This window comes from Notolepis coatsorum (genome assembly GCF_963971535.1).
Source record: "Notolepis coatsorum genome assembly, chromosome: 3".
Taxonomy (NCBI): Eukaryota; Metazoa; Chordata; class Actinopteri; order Aulopiformes; family Paralepididae; genus Notolepis; species Notolepis coatsorum.
In genome coordinates, this window is record NC_140167.1 from 49,334,470 (window position 1) to 49,356,453 (window position 21,984).

The following is a 21,984-nucleotide window of genomic DNA, read 5'->3' on the forward strand; positions in this document are numbered from 1 at the left end:
GAGGGCACAGCGCTAAATGTGCTGCTAACGCAGTGGGACTTCAAAGCTGTTCTTTTCTCTCTTCTCTTGCCAGGGTCATTGCAGATAGCCAACTCCTATCTGCCTCCCCATGCAAGACTTAGAGTTCTCAATGTCCCTTGTGGTTAGAGTTCAAACTTGGCTTCGGCACTTGTCCTGACCGGCAAACAACTGCAGCAGCAGCAGCAGCAGCAGAGTCGACAGCATCAGCTGCAACACAGAGAGCAGGGGCGAGAAATATGAAAAAGATTTATATTGGCAAAACCGCCCTCAAAACCCAGAGAAATGGCTGCAAACATCAGAAGAGAAGGTAAGGCAGTGTGTGGATCAGGGGTGCAGTGCTGGGCACACGCGGTCAAACGACGTGTGGGCTTCGAAGTGCGCGCATCCTATTATTATGCAAAGTCTAGGTGATAAGTGCCTAGACTTTGCATAATAATAGGATACCGTTTGGCCTTCGCCCATATTACGACTGCACCCCTGGTGGGGATGGGCGTTAACTCTTAAAAGAACACGCTAACATTATGGGAAATCAGGGGGGAATCAGTAGAAAGCTATCCGCCTGCAAGCTAGCCTAGTTTAGCACAAATTAATGGAAGAGGATACGGACCACTAGCCTAGCTTAAAACTCTGGTAGAGTTGTTTTGGCCAACGGCTAGGCTAGCTGGTCCGTATCCGCTTCCACTAATTTGTACTAAACTAGGCTACTATAGCTTGCAGCCGGATAGCTTTCTACTGAACGCACAGAGAGGAAACTAGCACCTATCTTCATGCCTGACTCTGGAGAAGACAGTAAGTGCATTTCCCATAATGTTGCTGTGTTTCTTTAAATGCCACCTTGATCATTTGCATCGGTCCAGTCACCCCGACCCTCCTGGGAAAGTCCACTGCATTCATTTTCACCATTGAAAATGCAGTTTCTGTGAAATGATAGGATCCTGAGATGAGTCACGAAACAATCATTTGGTGTCCATTCCTATTCATCAGTCATCTTCAACCCCCCTAATATAATACTCTAAAAGGCTTTTTTCCCATTTTCTAGGTCCAATAGCATTGTGTTGTATTTTATTATGGCAAATGTTTACCTACATCAGTCTTGTTGCCATTTATCTTGGTATCAATGAAACATATAATACCCTTAAAAAAATCTATGAAACCATACGTGCTCAGACTTAATTTAAACTGGTTATATAGTGATAAGAGCCTGGAACCATTTTCACACACGTGTCAGTTGTCACGGCGCCAGGTAATTTACAGCATCCATCAGGCTGTTCTACGGAGGAGAGGTTGTAGAGATTCCGTCGTGCGGTAATGTCAAGCAGGGCAGCAGAATGGGTTGTGAACCCGCAAGCTTCAGAATGTCAACAGCACAATATCTTCAGTATGAGTTGTTGACAGAGTCACCTGGGGAGCAACAATAATATGGTCATGACGACAAGGTCCTTCTTTAGCCTTTAACCGGCGTGGTTTATTTACATTGCACACAAGTACCACGAGACCTTCTCTCTGTGAGAGCTGGTGGGGAGGGATAGAGGGGGAGGGAACAATCCCTTTTATACCCTCTTACCTGACGTCAACCACAACAGCTGCGTCTCCTTACGCCTATAGCGCCCTCTTGTGGAACAGTTAAGCAGTTACATACAATCATATTAACACATATACTCAACACTCCCACTTATGGATGACGTGTATACTGTACAACTTTTCCAAAAACAACTTTTTCAAGGAAAAAATACAGTTCAAAACATCAAAAGAATATGGCAGTCAATATTACATAACAGGCAATATTTTACACACCAAACATGACCTCTGCAAATCTTCTCAATTTCAGTTTGGAGACAGGCTTGGTCATAGCGTCTGCAACCATGTCGTCTGTAGGACAGTAAACAAGTGTCATCCTTTCTTCTCTGATGACAGATCTGATGAAGTGATATTTTATATCCACATGTTTACACCTCTGTCGGCACACAGGGTTTCTAGCGAGTGCAATGGTTCCCTGGTTGTCTTCATAAACAACAGTTTTCTTATATACATAGGTATCCATTCCTTCGAGCAGTTGTTCTAGATAAATACATTCCTGTATTGTCATAGCTAGAGCCATGTATTCGGCTTCACAAGTTGATAGTGCCACTGTGGGCTGTTTCTTTGTTTTCCATGAAACCAGTGAGCTGTCTGTACCCAAACTCACACAATACCCGGTGGTACTTCTGTCTGTGGCGTCTGCCGCCCAATCTGCATCACTATAGGCTTGAAGCCCTAAGCCCTCGCTGCTCTTTCTGAAACAAAGCTGTTTATCTGCTGTGCCTTTGAGATAGCGAAAAACATGTTTTGCTGTAATCCAGTACTCTTCTGTGGGATCAACAAAATGCTGTGATAATTTACTCACTACAAAACATAGGTCAGGGCGAGTACATGTTGTCAAATAAATGAGGCTACCTACAGCTGTCGATTTCTGAGCATCCTATTGGTAGTCTAGCTTTTGATCACATGGTGTTTCCCTGGTTCTACATTCTTGCATGTCAAAACGTTTCAGGATCTTTTCCACATACCTCTTCTGGGATATTGTTACACAACTGGCAGACTGTTCGAAGTCCATGCCTAGAAAAGGCTTTAACCTACCTAGGTCTTTCATTTTGAATCTGGTAGAGAGGATACTTTTCACCTGCTCTAGGTTTCTAGTGTTGTCTGCTGCGATGATTAAATCATCCACCCAAATCACAATTATCACTTTTCCTGACTCTTTTGACTCCTTTGTGTAAACACAGGGGTCTACTGGGTTCTGTATGAAGTGATCTTCAATTAGACATGTATGAAGCATCTCGTTCCAATTTCGCCCAGACTGTTTCAAGCCGTAGATGGATTTTTCTAGCTTACACACTAGCTTCTCTCCTTTCTTCTCGTAGCCTTCAGGTTGTTCCATATATATCTCCCTATCAATGGGTGCGTGCAGGTAGGCTGTCTTCACATCCATCTGGTGTAAAATCAAACTGTCCTCAGCTGCCCTCTGCATCACTACCCGTACACTGGTCAGATTGGCTGTAAGGGAGAATGTCTCACCATAGTCTATTCCTTCCCTCTGACTGTAGCCTTTAGCTACAAACCTGGCCTTGTACTTGTCGTGGCCTTCAATACCCTCCTTGATTGAGTACACCCATTTTCCTCCCACTGTCTGTCTACCCTCTGGTAACTTGGTTAGAGTAAAAGTATGATTGTCCTCTAGGGACCTCATCTCCTCATCCATTGCTCTCTCCCATTTTCTTGACTCAGGGGACACCATGGCCTCTTTAAAGGTCTGAGGTACACCACTCACTACTCTGTAGCAGTAATCTATGCTGGTAAGTGTACTGTCATCCTCGTCACTTTCTCTCTGGGCATAGTTTTTCAGATACTTTGGGGGTTTATGTTCCCGGGAGGGATATCTCCCACTGCATGAGGCACGTGACGTCACCCTAGGGTGCTTCCCGTCATCATCCTCTGGGGGTTGTTGACTGTCGGTCTGCATGTCTGTGCTCAGTACACTAGGCTGTGGTGTCTCTCTTTCTTCACACCCTACTCTGGAGTCCAGCTCTGGCTCCTGTGTCTGTGTCTCGTTCTCACATGTTGTCTTTGTGACAAATCTTACTAGCCTGTGTTTTTGCACTTTCCCTTTACCGGGATATAGACTAGAAAAGCGGGGCTACCCTTGTCATGCCATACAAAGAGTCCTTTTTCACACCTGGACTCGAGCTTTCCTCTGTCCTGTTGGTAAGCATAACACACTGACCCAAACTTGTGCATTCTGGCTAGATCACACCTTTTTCCTGTCAGTGCTGTATACGGGGTGGTGCCTGTGTGCTTGTTAAAACACCGATTTCTGGTGTACGCGGCTTCTTGTACCGCATAATGCCATAGACTCTTGGATAAGTTACCATCTATTAGCTTACACCTAGCCATTTCGAAAAGAGTGCGTCCTTCCCTCTCTGCTATCCCGTTCTGGTGCGGGGAGTAAGGACAGGACGTCTCGTGTCTTATCTTGTTCCTTCTCAACAGTGATTGGAACTCTCTATTTGTGAACTCGGTTCCGTTATCGGACCTCAAGCATTTTATGTTGCCATAAGGAGCTACATCTGCAAGGAATTTTTCTGTGGCCTGGAGTGTGTCACTCTTTGCTTTGAGAAAGTAAACAAACACTGCCCCTGTACACACATCTGTAAAATACTGTACATATTTAAAGCCACTTATGGACTCATTGTTTACTGGACCGGCTAGATCTGTGTTAACTAGCTCAAGTGGTATCTTTACTTTTTCCGTGGGACCTCTGTTCCTTGTTTGAGTGAACTTTCCCTTTATACACACATCACATTCTTTGTTAGGTCTATGCTTTTCACTGTTAATGTGCATGCCTACTGTCACCGCTTGCAGCTTCAGTATATCCTCGTAATTACAATGACCCATGATCTCATGCCATGTCTGAATATCATGACTGACATTACACATATCATTTTCGTTACACTCTGTTTGTAGATAATACATTCTCTTGTACAACTCTATGTTAAATCTCGTACCGTCAGGCTCTACAAGAACATCTTTACCTTCATTGAAGAACACTTTGGCACCGTTTGCAGTAGCAGATTTGCCAGAGAATAGTTCTTGTGGGAACGAGGGTATGTAGAGAGCGTTCTTTAACGTCACTGTACACCGGCGCCCCTCACTGTCTATGAGGCATACCTGTGCGTCTCCTCTCCCCTGCGCCAACCCGAATGTGCGCTTCCCTTCTGCCAGCTCCATGCTGTGTCTCTCCGACTCGAAGGTGCTGTCAAAGTTCTTGAATCGGTTCCTGTCGTTGATGATGTGGGACGACGCACCTGTGTCCACGATCAGTCCCTTCCTTTGGACCTGCTGCTGCTGTGTTGACTGGTGCTGTCTGCGCCCCGAAGGTGAAGTCTTCTCTTCCCGCTGCTCTCCGGGCGTCGTCTCGACTCGCCTCACGTCCACCGTTGCCGCCATCTTGTCCACAGCCGCCATCTTGTCCACAGCCGCCATCTTGCACGTGCCCGTACCGAGCGCTCTGTTCGTGCTTCTTTCTACACACTTTGTCCGCGTGTCCCGAAGTTCCACAGAAACTGCACTAGACTGTTTTTGTGCATTTGTCTTTTCGGTGACCCTTTTCTCCACATCGCCAACACGCCATCTCCGTCAGGGGTCCGGTCTTTATCCTTGGCGCTGCTCGGGCCTTCATTACCCTTTCTCCCGCCTCTTCGGCGACCGGGTGTGTGTCTTCTGAGGCCTCAAAGTTCCGCAGCTTGGCCTTGAACTCCCCCAGCGGCATGTCCGCTGAACCGTGTGTCACCAGCAGTGTGAATGGTTTATACATCTCCGGTAGTCCTCTCATAACCATCGCCATCATTAGTCCATCGCTCAGTGCTTCTGCACTCTTGAGCGCCGTGATGATTTGTTCAGCCCTGATGACGTATTCAGTCACAGTCTCTGTGTTCGCTTTCTTCAGCGCGGTCAACGGTATATATAGTGATACAATCCGGGGTCTACCCCTGCCGATGTAGTGTTCTCTTAACACTTTTAGGCCCTCTCAGCCTTTGTCTTTTGTGTCCCGGAATATCAGCCCCAAGCTCGTGTCGTCTAGGAGTGGTGCTAACTCGCAGTATGCGTCAGCATTTAGCTTGGTATCCTGGGCTTGCGCGTCCGCCGTTACTTCTCCCATGGGGGCCGTCAAGATGGTTGTCTTCAGCCCCACTCCGTGCATGCAGCACAATATTCGTTCTTCCCAGAGCTCGTATTCTTCTGCCCTTCCATTAAACGAGGGCCACTTGCTCCTTCCTCTTGTCGCCATCCTCTTTTGATGGTAGCGTAGCTTTAGCTGCCCGTTAGCTTAGCCTTAGTCACGCGGTGCTCCCGCTGCTAACCTAGCCTATACTTTCAGCTAACTAGCTACTAGGGCTGTCCCCGACTAAGGATTTGGATGGTCGACTAGGATTGGCCAAAATTTGCCGTTAGTCGACTATTGGTCGATTTAATTAAATTTTTTTTATTTTGTATCATTCCATTTGGGCTGTGGGGGTGCTTAATGTCTGAATGAGTCGACTGAAGGCTTCTTGTCCTCTGCAACAGCATGCAATTGGTCCACTGATGGATACATCTTGATATTTGTCTAGTCTAGTGTGTTCATTAGATGGGTGAAATCCTCTTTTAGTGCCTCTGTGCCTGTTTTCTTAGGCAGTTAGCCTCTGGTATGCGTGCCATTAGTGTTAGCCTGGTGCCATTAGTCTAGGCCTCTTTTCTTTTCGAAAGAATGATTTTTTTTTTTTTTTTATATATTATATTCGACTAAGAGGTTGGCCAGTCGACTACGGCTCCTTTCGACCGATTAGTCGACTAATCGATTAATAGGGGTCAGTCCTACTAGCTACCCTTATTATTTTGCTCTTCCGTGATCTGGGCCCATAACCTGTTGACAGAGTCACCTGGGGAGCAACAATAATATGGTCATGATGAAAACAAGGTCCTTCTTTAGCCTTTAACCGGCGTGGTTTATTTACATTGCACACAAGTACCACGAGACCTTCTCTCTGTGAGAGGTAGATGGGAAGAGACAGAGGGGGAGGGAACAATCCCTTTTATACCCTCTTACCTGACGTCAACCACAACAGCTGCGTCTCCTTACGCCTATAGCGCCCTCTTGTGGAACAGTTAAGCAGTTACATACAATCATATTAACACATATACTTAACATGAGTCATAATATTGAAGATATAATGTTTGTTTGCAAGGTTTGCTGGAGCCACTTCATCCAGAACGGCACACCCCGGTCAGAGAGCGGACGCAGACGCAGAGAACAGTCCTTTCGTATTTTATTAAGGATTCTGTTGTTGAGTGATATCTCAAGAGTGCTTCCATCCAGGTCGTAGGGCTGGATGGAGCAATCAAAGATTGAGTGAGTGGTGTTCTGCAACAGATAAGCAGGACACACAATAATTAACAGAGGTACATACTTATTAATCATAACCTGAACACACACAGCCAAAGATGCTATCTAGCATATTAGCATTGGCCACATGGACCAAACATAACACAAGTAATCGGCAGAATGCACACAACTGAAAGATGCTATCTAGCATATTAGCATTGGCCGCATGGACCAAACATAACACAAGTAATTGGCAGAATGCCCACAACTGAAAAGATGCTATCTAGCATATTAGCATTGGCCGCATGGACCAGACATAACACAAGTAAACGGCGGAATGCACACAACTGAAAGATGCTATCTAGCATATTAGCATTGGCCGCATGGACCAAACATAACACAAGTTATTGGCAGAATGCCCACAACTGAAAAGATGCTATCTAGCATATTAGCATTGGCCGCATGGACCAAACATAACACAAGTAAAAGGCAGGCTACATATGACATGTATCTATCATTACCATAGGCACTATATTTGTAGGCTATTGGTGACTTACTTATTTCATGAACGCACTCTCTCACTGGGAAAGCAGACAGCAATGGAACACATGGGCGGCAAGATGGCCGCTGTATTTAAACCCATTAGGACTCCTGGGCTGTCCAGAGAAATGCTCGACTATAAATAATAGGGCCCCTGGGCCATCAAAGAAGTGCCTAAATGGAAATAACAATACACAGCATAACAAATAGTGGGGAATTTACAACACATAATATGTTTCTTTCTTTTCCACATTTCCCAACCGGCCTGTCCACCCTCTTCAAGTAGCTTCTCTTCATTAAATAGTGAATTCTGAGCCAGGAAATGTGTAGGTGCAACAGAGGAGCTCTGGTTTACATTCAAATCTATGCAGTTTCATAAAATGAGAGAGAGAGTAAACAGGTAATCCACCAAGCCAATGGATCAGTCCATAATTATAATGGACTTATTTTGAATGGTTTCCTGGAATGTGGTTGTTGAGGGAAACACCTTGACGGTTCCATCTCAGCCTCCATCTCCTCTCCTGGCCCTCTCCGCATTGTGTATTGTTTTGTATCAATCGTTCAGTGGAATTCTCACTCCCACATGCTTACTGGCTGAAACCCTATCTCTTCTCCCTGTGCATTCTGAATGACGTACGTTGAAAGTCCAGGTTGTATCAGAAAGGATCGTTTACCTAAGCCTAACGGGCCCGGTACAGGGCTGAGATTTATATCACGCCATAAATCGATCAATACAGAACGTATTATTTCATGTTGTGTTTTTTTTCCAAATGTAGCCAAAAGTAAAGACCCTAACCCTGTCAAAACAGCAGTCAACGTGTATATTTCAGCACTACGTTTGTTTACGAATGATTTTAACCCCTTAAGAGAACCCCCCATTTTGCAGAAAACAAAACCGATTTGCACACCTTTTTTGCAAAGTTTAGCTTTATACTAATTACTTATAGCACATGCACAAGTCTGGTCTCTTTTGAAAGGTAATATTCTGAAGTTGCTAAAGCAATCACTTTGAGCTAATGTATTAGAGAAACAGAGGTTTGAACACACTGAAAATTAATATTTTCTCCTTACTTTTTTGTTGACTTGTTGCCAGATTCCTGTATTAGGGTCCCTCCGTACAGAGCTGTTAGGACTGGACCTTTGTGTCCTGCTAGTCCTACCCGGGTTCATTAATTCTGCCGTCGGTCACATAGGTAGTTAGTTACTAAGTAACTAAGGTACTAAGTTACTTGTCATCTCTGAGCCAGAATCTCAAAATCAACCACATGTCAACCCACCCCAAGTGCACACACACACACACGCACACACACACACACACACACACACACACACACACACACACACACACACACACACACACACACACACACACACACACACACACACACACACACACACACACACACACACACACACACACACACATTTTAATACTTTATTTGGTTCCACAAATTATATTACATAAACAGGGAATCAAATGTATCGGGGGCCAAGCAGCACTGAACACTTAAGGGTACACATAGCACCTCCTTCTCCACGTGGCTAAGCTGCCAATAATAGCTGAGACAGAGCAATATTTGGCAATTTGTTTGGCTTTTCTTTTAGACATTGCAGCAATTCTCAGACCGGTCATGGTGGATTTGTGTACATGGCCAAGACTTCCGAACACAAGTACACCATATCTACACCTATACCCAAGGTCAGCCATCACACTGAGCTGTGGTTGGTATTTGATATACTTGTCCCGGAAGGCCTGGTCCATGTACAGGTCAAAGGTACAGCCTACTTCTATGACCAGCACCTCTCCGTGGCTGGTGTCAACAAAAACAACGTCCGGTGTATTGGGTATGTTAGCAAAAACATTGTTGGTAAGGCCAAACCACTCTGGTTTCACTCTGGCATGTTTGTACATTGCTGTACTAGATGGTGATATGTTCCGTACCGCATCAGACACAATGTCCACAATACGGTCATGACGAGCGATGTACAGGTGTTTGCATGCATTACATCCGTTTGTTATGTGTGCAATGGATTCTAGGTGTTGTGAATCCTGATGGTTTAAACAGAATGGACTGTGAGTTTGAGGATACCAAGTGGACAGATTGTATTGAGTGGGTAATACCTGCAGTCTTGCTTTGATGGTAAATTTTAAAACATCCTCACCAACAGCGGCGTTCTTATACACTGAGTGTGAGACTGAGTGGTCAGCAAACTCCAAACAAGCTAGCTTTCCCTGTAGTCTGAGTCCACACCAGTGCTGCCTGATCTCAGACTGCTTCATGCTAAGCAGAACCCTCCTTGCAGAGTCTCTGTGCAGTTCGACAGTCTCTTCCTGCGGTGTTGTGATGTTGGCCTTCACAACCACACAGGGGTCTGTGATAAGTTCATCAGAGACAGGGACTTCAGTCTGTGTGTTGGTGGGTCTTGTCCATTTCAGCTGAACTCCAGTCTGGTTGCAGAGGTCATTGAGATCTGGCCAGTCAGACCAGACCCCGAAGCCCTTGGCCCGAGAGTCCAGTTTCCCAGAGTCTTTCTTCCTGAAGCCGAGGAAGTTATTCTGGTCTGCGGTGGCCAGGGGGATCTTCCTTCTGCGTAGATCCAGCAGGAGAGAGGCCCTGGCCATTTCTCTGACGGTGACATCATCATTGTTAAGCATGTGGAGCAGGTGGGCTAGCCTGGTGGCTATGTAGGTCCACTCGACATTGGGGACTCCCAGCCCTCCCTCTCCACATGGGAGAAAGATCATGCCCCGTGTGGAGTGTGTGTTGAGGCCTACCCACTTTCTGACCAGCTGAACAGTTTTGTTTGTCATTTCTCTCAGTGCCTTGAGAGGGATGTGTACATTGGCAAAAAGGTGTTGGATTTTAGCCAGAGCCACCTCTCTCACAGCCTGGAACTTCATGATGACGGGGAGGGGGGACAGGTCAATCAGGTGTAGACGATGGAGAAACTCTGTAGTGAGCTCCTCGACCTGCTCCCCCCACTCTCCAGCGATGTTAAACCTGTGGCCAAGGTATGGGTAGGTCTCATTACGGGAATACACCTTGATGGGTTGGCCCATTACAAGAAAGGAGGGGGGCTTGTCGTTCTTGGCCTTATACCAGCGGTTGCCTCCACTGCGGCGCTCATGGAGTACGGCGCACTTGGCTTGCTTCACCTCCAGCCCTGACCACTGGAGGAACTCATCAGTGCGTGCCAGCATGTTAATGATGACATCTTCCTGTCGTGATGACACCTGCACGTCGTCCGCGTATCCCTGAACAGGATTTGGGGATCGGACATGCAGAGGAGCGCACTGGTAAATCCACTTCATCCACTGGTTGAGTGCTAGGATGAAGTTCACGGCACTCCAGGGACAGCCAGTTTTTATTCCCACCTTCAGTGCAATCGGTTCTGTGAGCTGCTGCCCACAGATAACTTGGATAAATGAACCTTGGTATACACTGGATACAATATTCACACACACACACACACACACACACACACACACACACACACACACACACACACACACACACACACACACACACACTCACACACACACACACACACACACACACACACACACACACACACACACACACACACACACACACACACACACACACACACACACACACACACACACACACTGATGCCATGTACGAAGAATGCCCGCTTTTTTTTGCTCGCTTTTGTCTTTCTGATGGGTATATATTGCAATGGATGATACTGTAAATGTTATTATTTGCTCTTTGAAGAGAAAACATGTACCGTTAGATATTTATTTGTTTGGTATAGAAGTATGGGCACCTGCTCAGACAGGTGTAGCTGGGCTTACTAAGTTCTCAAGTTGTGTAAAAAAATTAATAAAACAAAAAACGTTTATTTTTTATTTTGTTGAGGTCCTAGTCTGGGGGAGGGGGTCTGGTCGCGTGTATACCTTCCGCAACGGAATTCGGTTTCCGGGTTCCTCTGATTGGCCGCGACCGCCACGTGACCCGCCCCCCTATCCAGTGTGTTGTTGTAGCCAGCGGGTAAATCGCAATTTTTTTTATTTGTTTGTCATGACAAACCAATTACATAATCCAACATATGTGTAAAGGCACAACATATTCCAATTAACGGTATATTTTTTTAATGATTTGTTACGGCGTAGTCATTCTATATGAATTGAAAATGGGGGACCCTGATGTAAACAAGACAAACGTCTTTCTCAGGTCTGCATCCCCTTAACAATTGTGTGTATTGAGCCGTACTGTATTGTACCCATTCTGCAATCTGTTAAATAAAGTTTTCATTCATTCATTCATTCATTCATTCAGTCAATACTTCCATGCGTATAAATTGAGGAAGCGAGCGAGTCCGCGGCCGCTCGCTCTGCCGCGCGTGGCAGCGGCAGCGCTGGATAGGGGGGCGGGTCACGTGGCGGTCGCGGCCAATCAGAGGAACCCGGAAACCGAATTCCGTTGCGGAAGGTATACACGCGGTCTGGTCTTGAGGTTTTCTTTTTGTTTATATACATTTTTTATTTCTTTCAGGGGGGTTAATTTGTATCTATTTTTCTGTAACTCGGGGTGAAGGGGAGGAGAGGGGGAGTTGGCAGCATTTATTTTTGTACTGATGTTGAATTGTTGAACTGATGCTGTAAAACTGATAAAAAAAAGAAAAATACCAATAAACATATTGTAAAAAATTTAAATTAAAAAAATAGACACACACATGCACGCCAGCCTCTCGTTCCCTCAACCATCCCCTCTGTCACACCACCTGCGGCCTGCCATTGTATTTTCATATCCACTGTTACACGTGCATGTAGCTATGACCCATATACTGTTTTCTCTCCCTCAGCTACATTGCTGTGGTTGAGATAATACTGTTGTGCTCTCTCTCTCTCTCTCTCTCTCTCTCTCTCTCTCTCTCTCTCTCTCTCTCTCTCTCTCTCTCTCTCTCTCTCTCTCTCTCTCTCTCTCTCTCTCTCTCTCTCTCTCTCTCTTTTATCTCTTGCCCTACACAGACACACACTCAGCCACACCAAGTATACAAATCATTTACACATGAACCCTACTATGCCATTCATTTACACTGTATTTTCCCGCTATACGGACATGAATGAATCTTCCATGGAACTGTGTCTGGGTGAGGAAATTCTTCCCTGTTCTTTCCTTTCCTGGGATTTGACAGTAGGAGAGGTGTGTAATGGAATTCACCATCACAGCACAGGGGGACCGCCCCTCTCTCTCTCTCTGCTCTCTGGCTGTCAATGGGAAATCATTTGTATTCCTCCTCCATCCATTCCTACTTCTTCCCCATCGGCCTCCCTGCCTTTTACCTGACCTTTCACTCCATATTGAATTCAACTCCAGCTACAGTACACTTCATCCTCCTCTCTCTCTCTCTCTCTCTCTCTCTCTCTCTCTCTCTCTCTCTCTCTCTCTCTCTCTCTCTCTCTCTCTCTCTCTCTCTCTCTCTCTCTCTCTCTCTCTCTCTCTCTCTCTCTCTCTCTCTCTCTCTCTCTCTCTCCCTCCGCTCTGCTCTGATAAAGCTGAGAAACTTTGATAATAAAAGTATAATCGCTGTCATGACGCTCTCCTTTCCCTCTGGCGCTGAATGTTCTAATGTTGTCTCCCCGCTGACTTGTCTGTCTCAGCTCCATCCAAGACCACAAGGACGATCTCCGCAAGCGTCTGTCTTACACCACCCACAAGCTAGAGATGGTGGAGACGGAGTTCGACTCAACCCGCCAGTACCTGGAGACGGAGTTGCGCCGCGCTCAGGAGGAGCTGGAGAAGTTCACGGACAAATTGCGCAGGTATACACATTTTAAGGTTCTATTTTAAAGGATCAAAAGGTTGCAGCAGATTTTTGGCAACGTTTTAGATTTATTCTTATATCTTGACAGTAATCAATAGTACTCAGAAAAACAAGAAGTTTGACACCAAAATTTAAAGAAATCTGTTGTTCCAGTAAGGGGCAGGAGCTAAAACAACGACATCCAGTAAAAACGAACGACTGAGTCAAATGATTGGAACAAGTAAGCTGTCTAAAGAAAACCCTCTAGTGACGTGTGTGCTTATTATGCCCAAAACAGTTGTGCACATACACAAAGGCATGCTAACTACCTAGCAGGGAGTGGCCTTGGAGGCGTCCTACATGTGTTCTGATGGGACCGGGAAGCCTGAATACTTTAGACAACAAATGTTTGTTTCCGCGTCTCTGATTGGCCAGGTCATTTCTGGTCATGTGACATGTACGCCCAATCGTGGGACCGCAAGTTTCTACACTGGTTAAGCATATAGGCGCTTGTTCGAAGTTGGTTAAGGTTAGAGTTTGTCTTATGCCGCGTTCACGTTACGTGGGAAGAAGCGGAAGAACCAGCTTCCGACTGGGAAAAACCATTCACGTCAGCCTCCTAGTGGTAATTCCTACTAGGACATATGGGATTTTTTTATAGACCCCGATATCTCCCACTTCACGTCACGAATTGCAGAAGTATGGATGTGGGCGTTTCATCGAGTCAACGCGTGAAGGCTTCCTAGTTGTAGCAACGAGATGTCCTCTGGTTCTTCCGCTTCTTCCCACGTAACGTGAACGTGGCATTAGAGCATGGCGATAGAACGCCTGCCCTTCTTTCGACCGTTAAGCTTAGGCACTCTTTTGAAGTTGGTTAAGGTTAGAGTTTGTCTTAGAGCATGGCGATAGAACGGCAGGTAGTTTGCAGGCTGTTAGACCCGGAAATAGGCGCAGAACTTGCTGTCCCACGAATGGCGCACATGTCACATAACCTGGCCAATCAGAGCGCAAAACTCGAACGCGGAAACAAACATTTGTGGTCGAAACTATTCACACGACCGGGAAGGGCATTGTCGAATTATGAGCGAAATATGAGTTTATAGAATTCTCCGTGCATTACATCAGAAACCGGTGGATATAGATGCGAGGAAATTACGCCGTCATTCATGTTTGTAGTCCTAAGAAAGACACAGGGCTTTCGATGGACATCGAAATGTCATAAAACTACACTACCAAGCTCATACCAGCCTCTTGTCTAAGCTGGAGGAAAATTATTTTTGAACTTTATTTTCATGATTATATCTCACGGCCGGTAGAACAAACCTGAACATTATTGCCTTAAAATACAACGTATATTGTTTCTTTACCTTTTGTGAATGTAAAAAAAAAGGCATCTCAATCTGGTGAAGAATGGCGGAGCTACAGTAGATTTCATTCACAGTATTTGCTGCCCTGTCAGGGGCCCCTGGTGGTACTAAATCCAGATTGGAAAGAGATTTGGTCCGATATATATAGATGTATGACTTGGCCACAATATGGAATTTTTCATGTCTGGTCCATGTTAGCATGGTGTTATTCACAGTCAAAGATGAAAAAAAAAATATATATAATAATAATTTATATTCTCCTTTGGTTCATTACAATTTACTCAAGCATAGTAACAGACACAATATTTCTGACACTGAGGTCCATAGATTTCCCTAGATACCAAGAACATGCAAATTAACCTTGTAGAAGTGGAGCAATCTTCCATTTACTTTACTATTATGTCTCCTTCATTTCACTATATGTATGTATGTGATGAATAAACCTCTTGAATCTTGAATCTATACTTTTAGGCGAATTTTCTGAAAATATGGCTAGGGCCTATAGCCTTTTAGCGTTTATCGCTTTATTCTACTGGGCAGTCCAGTAGAGAGAGAGAGGTGAAACGGGAGACAGAGTGGGGGGAAGACATTCGACAAATAACGACGGGTTCGGTAATCGAACCCGGGTCGGCCGTGCCGCGACTCAGCGAGTTATGTGGTTCGCCACTGGGGCGCGCCTATAGCTCCTTTAAGGTTCTATTCAAATAATAAAGGTTATTCTACTAGGTGATTCATAGTGGAATATTCTGTTGATGCTACGTCAAACCACTTTAGCACCTGTCGGATATTTTTGTGCCAAATAGAACCCCTCCATACATAAAAAAAAATATGCTGTATGGAACCAAAGGGTTACAGAAAAAGGTTCTTTGTTATACCAATTACAATACAATTACAGCCAAAGAGACTCTGAAGAACCATAATAGCACATATTGTGTGCACACTGTGTTAACAGTGTGTGCATATTTTGTGTAGGTGTAAATCTCAAAGTGAACTATCCTTATTACTGTGTAGCTTCACCCCCCCCCCCCCCCCCCCCATATATCTGGCCCATCATATCTCTGTTAGGTCTTTGTTTTATGATAAGTCTCGGTTTTATGTATCCTGCTGCCTGCTCTCCATTATGTCTAGTTAATGTGACCATAAATTCCAGAGTTTATCCACACCCTCTGAAGCCTGGAACAAGTGATAATAACACACAGGATAACACACCTATAATGATTTAAGAGAGACGAGGTGCAAGAGGAGAGCTTATTCCATTAAGCCTCACTAATGTACTGGACGCCTACCAGAGGAAGGGTGGAACGGACAGTGACTGAGAGATAGAAGGAAGGAAGGAGGAAATGAGGAAAGGAAAGGAAACAAGGTGACCAGCTGCAGCTCTACTCAGTAATGAGACATCCTTATTTCTGATGATGATGGTGTATGTCTACCAGTGTTTCCTAAAGATAACTCAAATTCTAATTCAGTTTGATCGGTAGAGGGTTGGAATTGTGTTGCTATAGGGAACAGTTTGCACTGTGGTTGATATCCTGTTGCAGTGTTTTCTAATATCAACGACTGACAGCAAATCAAATGCAGTCCACTTTAGAATGTTTATGTTGCAGAGGTGAAACCGTCTCTATGAATATTTAGTTATTGCACTCTGCTGCTGCGGGGTCTGACTCTGAAGCATATCAGAAACCCTTTAACAGCATTCCAGCGCGCCAGATTTATCCCCCCAATGATCTTCCAATCCTGGTCGATACTTTGGATTTCACATCCCCATTGAGAATGAGAGATTCTGTGGATGTCCTGGTTTCTATTTTTCTTTTTGCCAGATTACTTGTGTTTATTCAGATTTACAGACAGCATCACACCCTGAGTCATCATTTGTGTTTGTTTTTCTTGGACATTCCAGAGCTTTTTCACAGGGAATCATTCCTCCTTTCTTGTAGGATCCAGAGTAGTTATGAAGCCCTTCAGAGGATCAACCAGGACCTGGAGGACAAGATGCACAGGACGGTAAGAGACCTACTGCTCAACACTTCAATAATATCCTGACTTTCAGTGGTGGCTGGAGGCTCAAAAGGTTGAGGAGGACAAGGTCAAGTAAACTTCACTGTAAATGGAAAAGTGAGGGAATGCATTTGGAAAGATATATAACTTTATGGTCCCAGAAGGCAAATTTAACATTATTGGCACAACTATACACCAATGCAATGACATACAAATAAAATATATGGATATATATACAGTATAACAAACATAATTAGGCTACATACAGATGTCAGATAGTAAAGGTTATGTAGCCTACATATGGCAACTGTGTAACCATCTCCACTACTGTACTGTACATATCATCAAGGACTGTTTTTGCTATTATCTGGGGGGGAACACACACACACACACACACACACACACACACACACACACACACACACACACACACACACACACACACACACACACACACACACACACACACACACACACACACACACACACACACACACACACACACACACAGTTTTGTTAACAGTTTCATTCTGTTTGTTGTTCATAAACTGTGCTTGCTTGCTAGCAAATAGTGGAGTTGACAGGAGGTAACCTTATTTTGTCATCCTGCATGGTGATTGGCTATATATAAGGTAATTATTTTATTCTGGTGGTTGATTGGCAAGGGAGGACATCTTCCCCTGGCCACAGCTCAGACTGTCCTTTCTCCTCTCGCCTGCGGGTGTCGCTGTTGAGGCATTATAATGGGAATTTCAATTGTGGATCTTTGCCCTTTGTCCTTTTCTGATTGAGAAGAAAATGTAACTACACCAGGGCCCTCATTTATCATCAATTCTTAGAAAGTGTTCTATTTTTGTTCTTAAGCACAGAATTTAGAATGTGTGTACGCACAGAAAAATCGGGATTCATCACACGTGCGTACACGGGTCGTACGCACACTCCGTGTTGATAAATACCATTAAGTTCTACGCTCCATGCTCGTGCACGATTTTAAGTATTTGCATATAGCACCGCCCGTAATTAACCATATATGGTCATGAAACACCCCCATGAAATGTGGAAAAATAGCCGAGCGAAGCGTGTTATGGGAGAAATACGTGACAGGCTGACAGACATGTACACGTACGGTGATATCGGATATGATATCTATTAACTTTTATACAACGGCATGCAAATTTCTCGATTCTGATTGGCTGAAACAGTCCATTTACACGTATGTATCTGTCACAATCCACGCTCCTGGTCCCAGGACCCGCCCACAACCGAATCACATCACTCCGCCGTTCGGATTTCTCGGAAAAAACAAGATGGCGGACAATAATCTTTAACAAATGGATATGTTGATAGCGTCATAACGACTAAATATAAAGTGATTCTGTCACGGCGAATGTCTTAGTCCTTTAAACAATGTTGGATGATGTAATTGATGGGTCATGAGTCATTGTAGAACAAAAGAAAAATTGCGGATTGATTGATTATTTGCAATTTATTTTTAAAAAATTTCTTCCTTCCCCCTGACTGCAGAGCTCACTCTCACACTGTCTGGCACACCCACCCACCCACACACACACACACACACACACACACACACACACACACACACACACACACACACACACACACACACACACACACATACACATACACATACACATACACATACACATACACATTCACATACACACACACACACACACACACACACTCCTGTCTGCAACGGCGGAGGAGAGTCAGACTGAGAGAGAGCTGGGTGTTGCGCTGTTTTAAGTGAGCATGGCCTATTGAATTGATTGATTGGTTGATTGCTAATTTTATTACTGTACGCCTGGTTTCCAACTGGTTAAGTTTAGGCCCTCTAAAGTAGGTTTAAAAAAATAAATAAAAAAATAGGGCAAAGAAAACGTTTTAATTTGTTTTACCTACTTTCTATAGAAGCATCTAAGAATGAAGTTCTATAGAAAGTAGGTCTGCATACCCTTAACAATTGTGTGTATTGAGCCGTACTGTATTGTACCCATTCTGCATCTGGTAATAAAATGTTCAATCAATCATTCCAATAACACACAGTTGGATGTGTTAGTTTGTTGGATCCGTTGGATGCACTTCCGAGCTGCTTCCACATGGAGGCAACTTCTCTCAATCATTCCAATAACACACAGTTGGATGTGTTAGTTTGTTGGATCCGTTGGATGCACTTCCGAGCTGCTTCCACATGGAGGCAACTTGTCTTTTTTGTTGTTGTGGGAACTACTTTTTCTGGCGGATGGTTTTTTCAATAAATCTTCGATTAATGTGTGTTTATTGTATAGCAATAAGGTTGGATGAATGTGGCAGTTGTATAAAAGCATTACACCACTTGCAGTCGTGATTTGTGAACAATAAACCATGCCTAGGGGGTCTAACGACCACCCCTAGGCATGGTTTATTGTTCACAAACCACTCCTGCGCGTGATGTAATGCTTAAAAAGACCATATTAACTAATAAAAACCGTTCTGGAATATGACTGCCTTTTTCCGTTTCGTTCGATTAATACCCAGGGATTAAAGTTCTCCTCAATTTTATTCCAAATCGCGATGGATTTTCCGTAAATGTTCTACCTGCTGCATATGATTTGTAGAGGCATACAATCTATTTTGATGTCGGTATTGGGTAGCCTATATAAACAATAATACGAGAGCATACAAGAACAATGAATCTCACTGCCATGTATAGCCTATACGCCATATACGCCATATACGCCTGCCTATATGTGATCAATACAAACTTGAACTTGAAGTCCATCATGTCTGTGTGCGGGTCTGCGGGAGCAATGTAAATAAGAACGTGCACTGAAAAGTTACAGTATGTAGTTGGTTGATTATTTGTATGACAGTCAGTAAACCCTTGCAAAAAGTATCCGTTTTATTTAATGAATTGAAAACATGCAGCATGCCTTTCCTCCCGGCAGCAACGACATGTATCAGGCAAATGCGCATCACTGAGTGGAATCCCTTTCTATTCACATAACTGCATTTGTGATGGAGCTTTGACAGCTACAGTAACAGTCTATTGCTCGATCCATCTCCAATATCACAATGGACCGTGCCATGTAGCCTATGTATAACCTGCCTATCTGATCAATAAAAACGCGAACTTGAATCCCATCATATTTATATGTTGTGTCTGTCCACTATATTTGTTACTTTGTTATTTCCCCCCCCTATCTATGTAAAGCGACCTTGGGTCTCTTGAAAGGCACTATATAAAATGAAGCTATTATTATTATTATTATTATTATTATTATTATTATTATTATTATTATTATTATTATTATTATTATTATTATTATTATTATTATTATTATTATTATTATTATTATTATTATTATTATTATTATTATTATTATCATGTCTGTGCGTGGAGCAAAAAATAAATTAAATACTGTCTTTTAGTCTCAGTGAAGTTTCAACGGAGGTAATCTATTCTAACCAACAAATTGAAGTAGAAAGCATAGAAACATGACACACAAAATAATAGTATTTCGCTTTTTATTTGAAACAATATTTAATCGTGTTTGGAGGTGGGTGTTCTGCGTCTGCCCCCCGTGCCAAACAAGCAGGCCAACCTCTTGTTCGGGCGTGAGCCCGTTATAATTACACTACTGTCGCTATTTTACAATGAACTATAATGAATTACGGGTCATACAGAAGTTGAACACGCCAGTGTTGAAACTAATGCACAGAAGCTTATTTCCGCGTTGCAGAGTGCAATATTCATATTCTACCACCGGGCGCCAGGTACGCACGGCCGGAGCTGTGCGTAGATATAAGCACAAAGTCAAGCACACGTTCAAATGCTAAGTCCCACACTTTGCTTAGAAACTATCGTACCGCCTGCAGCAGGGACGCGGGAAGGGGGGGTGCGGGGGGTGCTGCAGCACCCCCTCTCAATTATTGCAAAAAAAATATATATATATATATTTTTTTTTTTTAATTTTTTTTATGACAGTATTTATATATTTGTATATACTGTAACTGTATAACTGTAACACTGTATATTATAAGTTTATCCTGCTCAAAGCACGTCACCATTTTAATATTGTGTGTATTGAGCCGTACTGTATTGTAGCCATTCTCCAATCTGTTAAATAAAGTTTTCATTCATTCATTACACTACTGTATGTACACAATCATACGTGTAAAACCGAGTAGATTTTCGAGTGATGACAGACTGTCACAGACTGATTGAATGACAGGTGAAACAACTAATTGTATTCACCTCCTGTCTCCCGCCCTTCCCACGCGCCACGAACCACTGAGCTACTGTGATACAGTGCTTGCGCAGTCAGTCGATTTGAGCTAGTAGTCAGACTTTGCTAGCACAGAATGTCTCACTCGCAGAAAAGAAAAATATCAGATTTATTTTCGAAACGTCCCGCCGGTCCCAGTAACAGTCCCACTAAATCTGATAAACGTCAGAGAGAGACAGAGACGACAGGCTCAGCCTCAGCATCAGGTATTGAAGAGTTAACTGAGTCTGTTCCCCTATACCCCCCCTCGGGCGCCAGGGGCTTCCACTGAGGGGTGATGCAAATAGGGATGGGGTGTTATGGCAGCTCATGATGGAAAGAGTGCGCACCGAGTCTGATCCCGAGTTGAAGAATTGGCTCCAAAAGAGAGACAACTGGATGTCCAACAACATCCAAAACGAAATCTTACAGCTGCTTGCCCATGATATTCAGCGACAAATTAGAGGCAAAGCATCCAAAAGCCCAATCTTTGGCTTGAGCGCTGACGGAACCACTGATGTCACTCACTGGAAAAGAACAATTCTTGTGTAATATACAGTTAGCCGATGACAACTTGGAAGCTCAGAACTTCTTTTGGGGTTTTTACAATGCCCGGCCCAGACACAACAGCCGAGACGCTGTTTTTGTGTATAAAATACTTTTACGCCTCGACCTGCCCATGGAGAGGCTGATAGGATACTGTTTTGACGGGGCCAGCAACATGTCTGGGGGGTACAGGCTAGACCAGGGGTTCCCAAACTTTTCAGGCCGCGACCCAAAAAAAAACGGTGTCAGAGAGCCGCGACCCCCACTATTATAGGAGGTAAAAAAAATTATTTTAAATGGAAATGTATGGTTGAAACATGCAAACGTTCAAACGCACACACACTAATAAGCATTGGAGGCTTTTAACCAGGGCCGGACTGGGGAAATCATTCAGGCCAGGAAATATAGCCCCAGTCAGGCCACTTTTTAAGCAGGGGGTCTGGGGGTCCCCCACCAGGAATTTCTTTGTTACAAAGACTTAATTTCCTGCATTCTGGTGCAGGCATTTTTTTTTATTTGTACCCTTTAAATGCCAGTGTTTGTGATGGCATCACAACTTAGTTCAAAAACAGGCTAG

General features: G+C 44.0%; 1 protein-coding gene across 1 annotated transcript in view; it reads left to right on the forward strand.

Annotated features, from left to right (window-relative positions):
• Window positions 1-257: 257 nt before the first annotated feature.
• Window positions 258-21,984, forward strand: part of begain (brain-enriched guanylate kinase-associated) — a gene marked incomplete at both ends in the record, with an annotated part of 160,226 nt that continues 138,499 nt past the window's right edge. Inside the window, 3 exons of the mRNA XM_084309756.1 lie at window positions 258-328; window positions 13,089-13,250; window positions 16,533-16,599. Coding sequence (XP_084165882.1) covers window positions 258-328; window positions 13,089-13,250; window positions 16,533-16,599 — 300 coding nt within the window. The remainder of the gene's footprint in view (window positions 329-13,088; window positions 13,251-16,532; window positions 16,600-21,984) is intronic.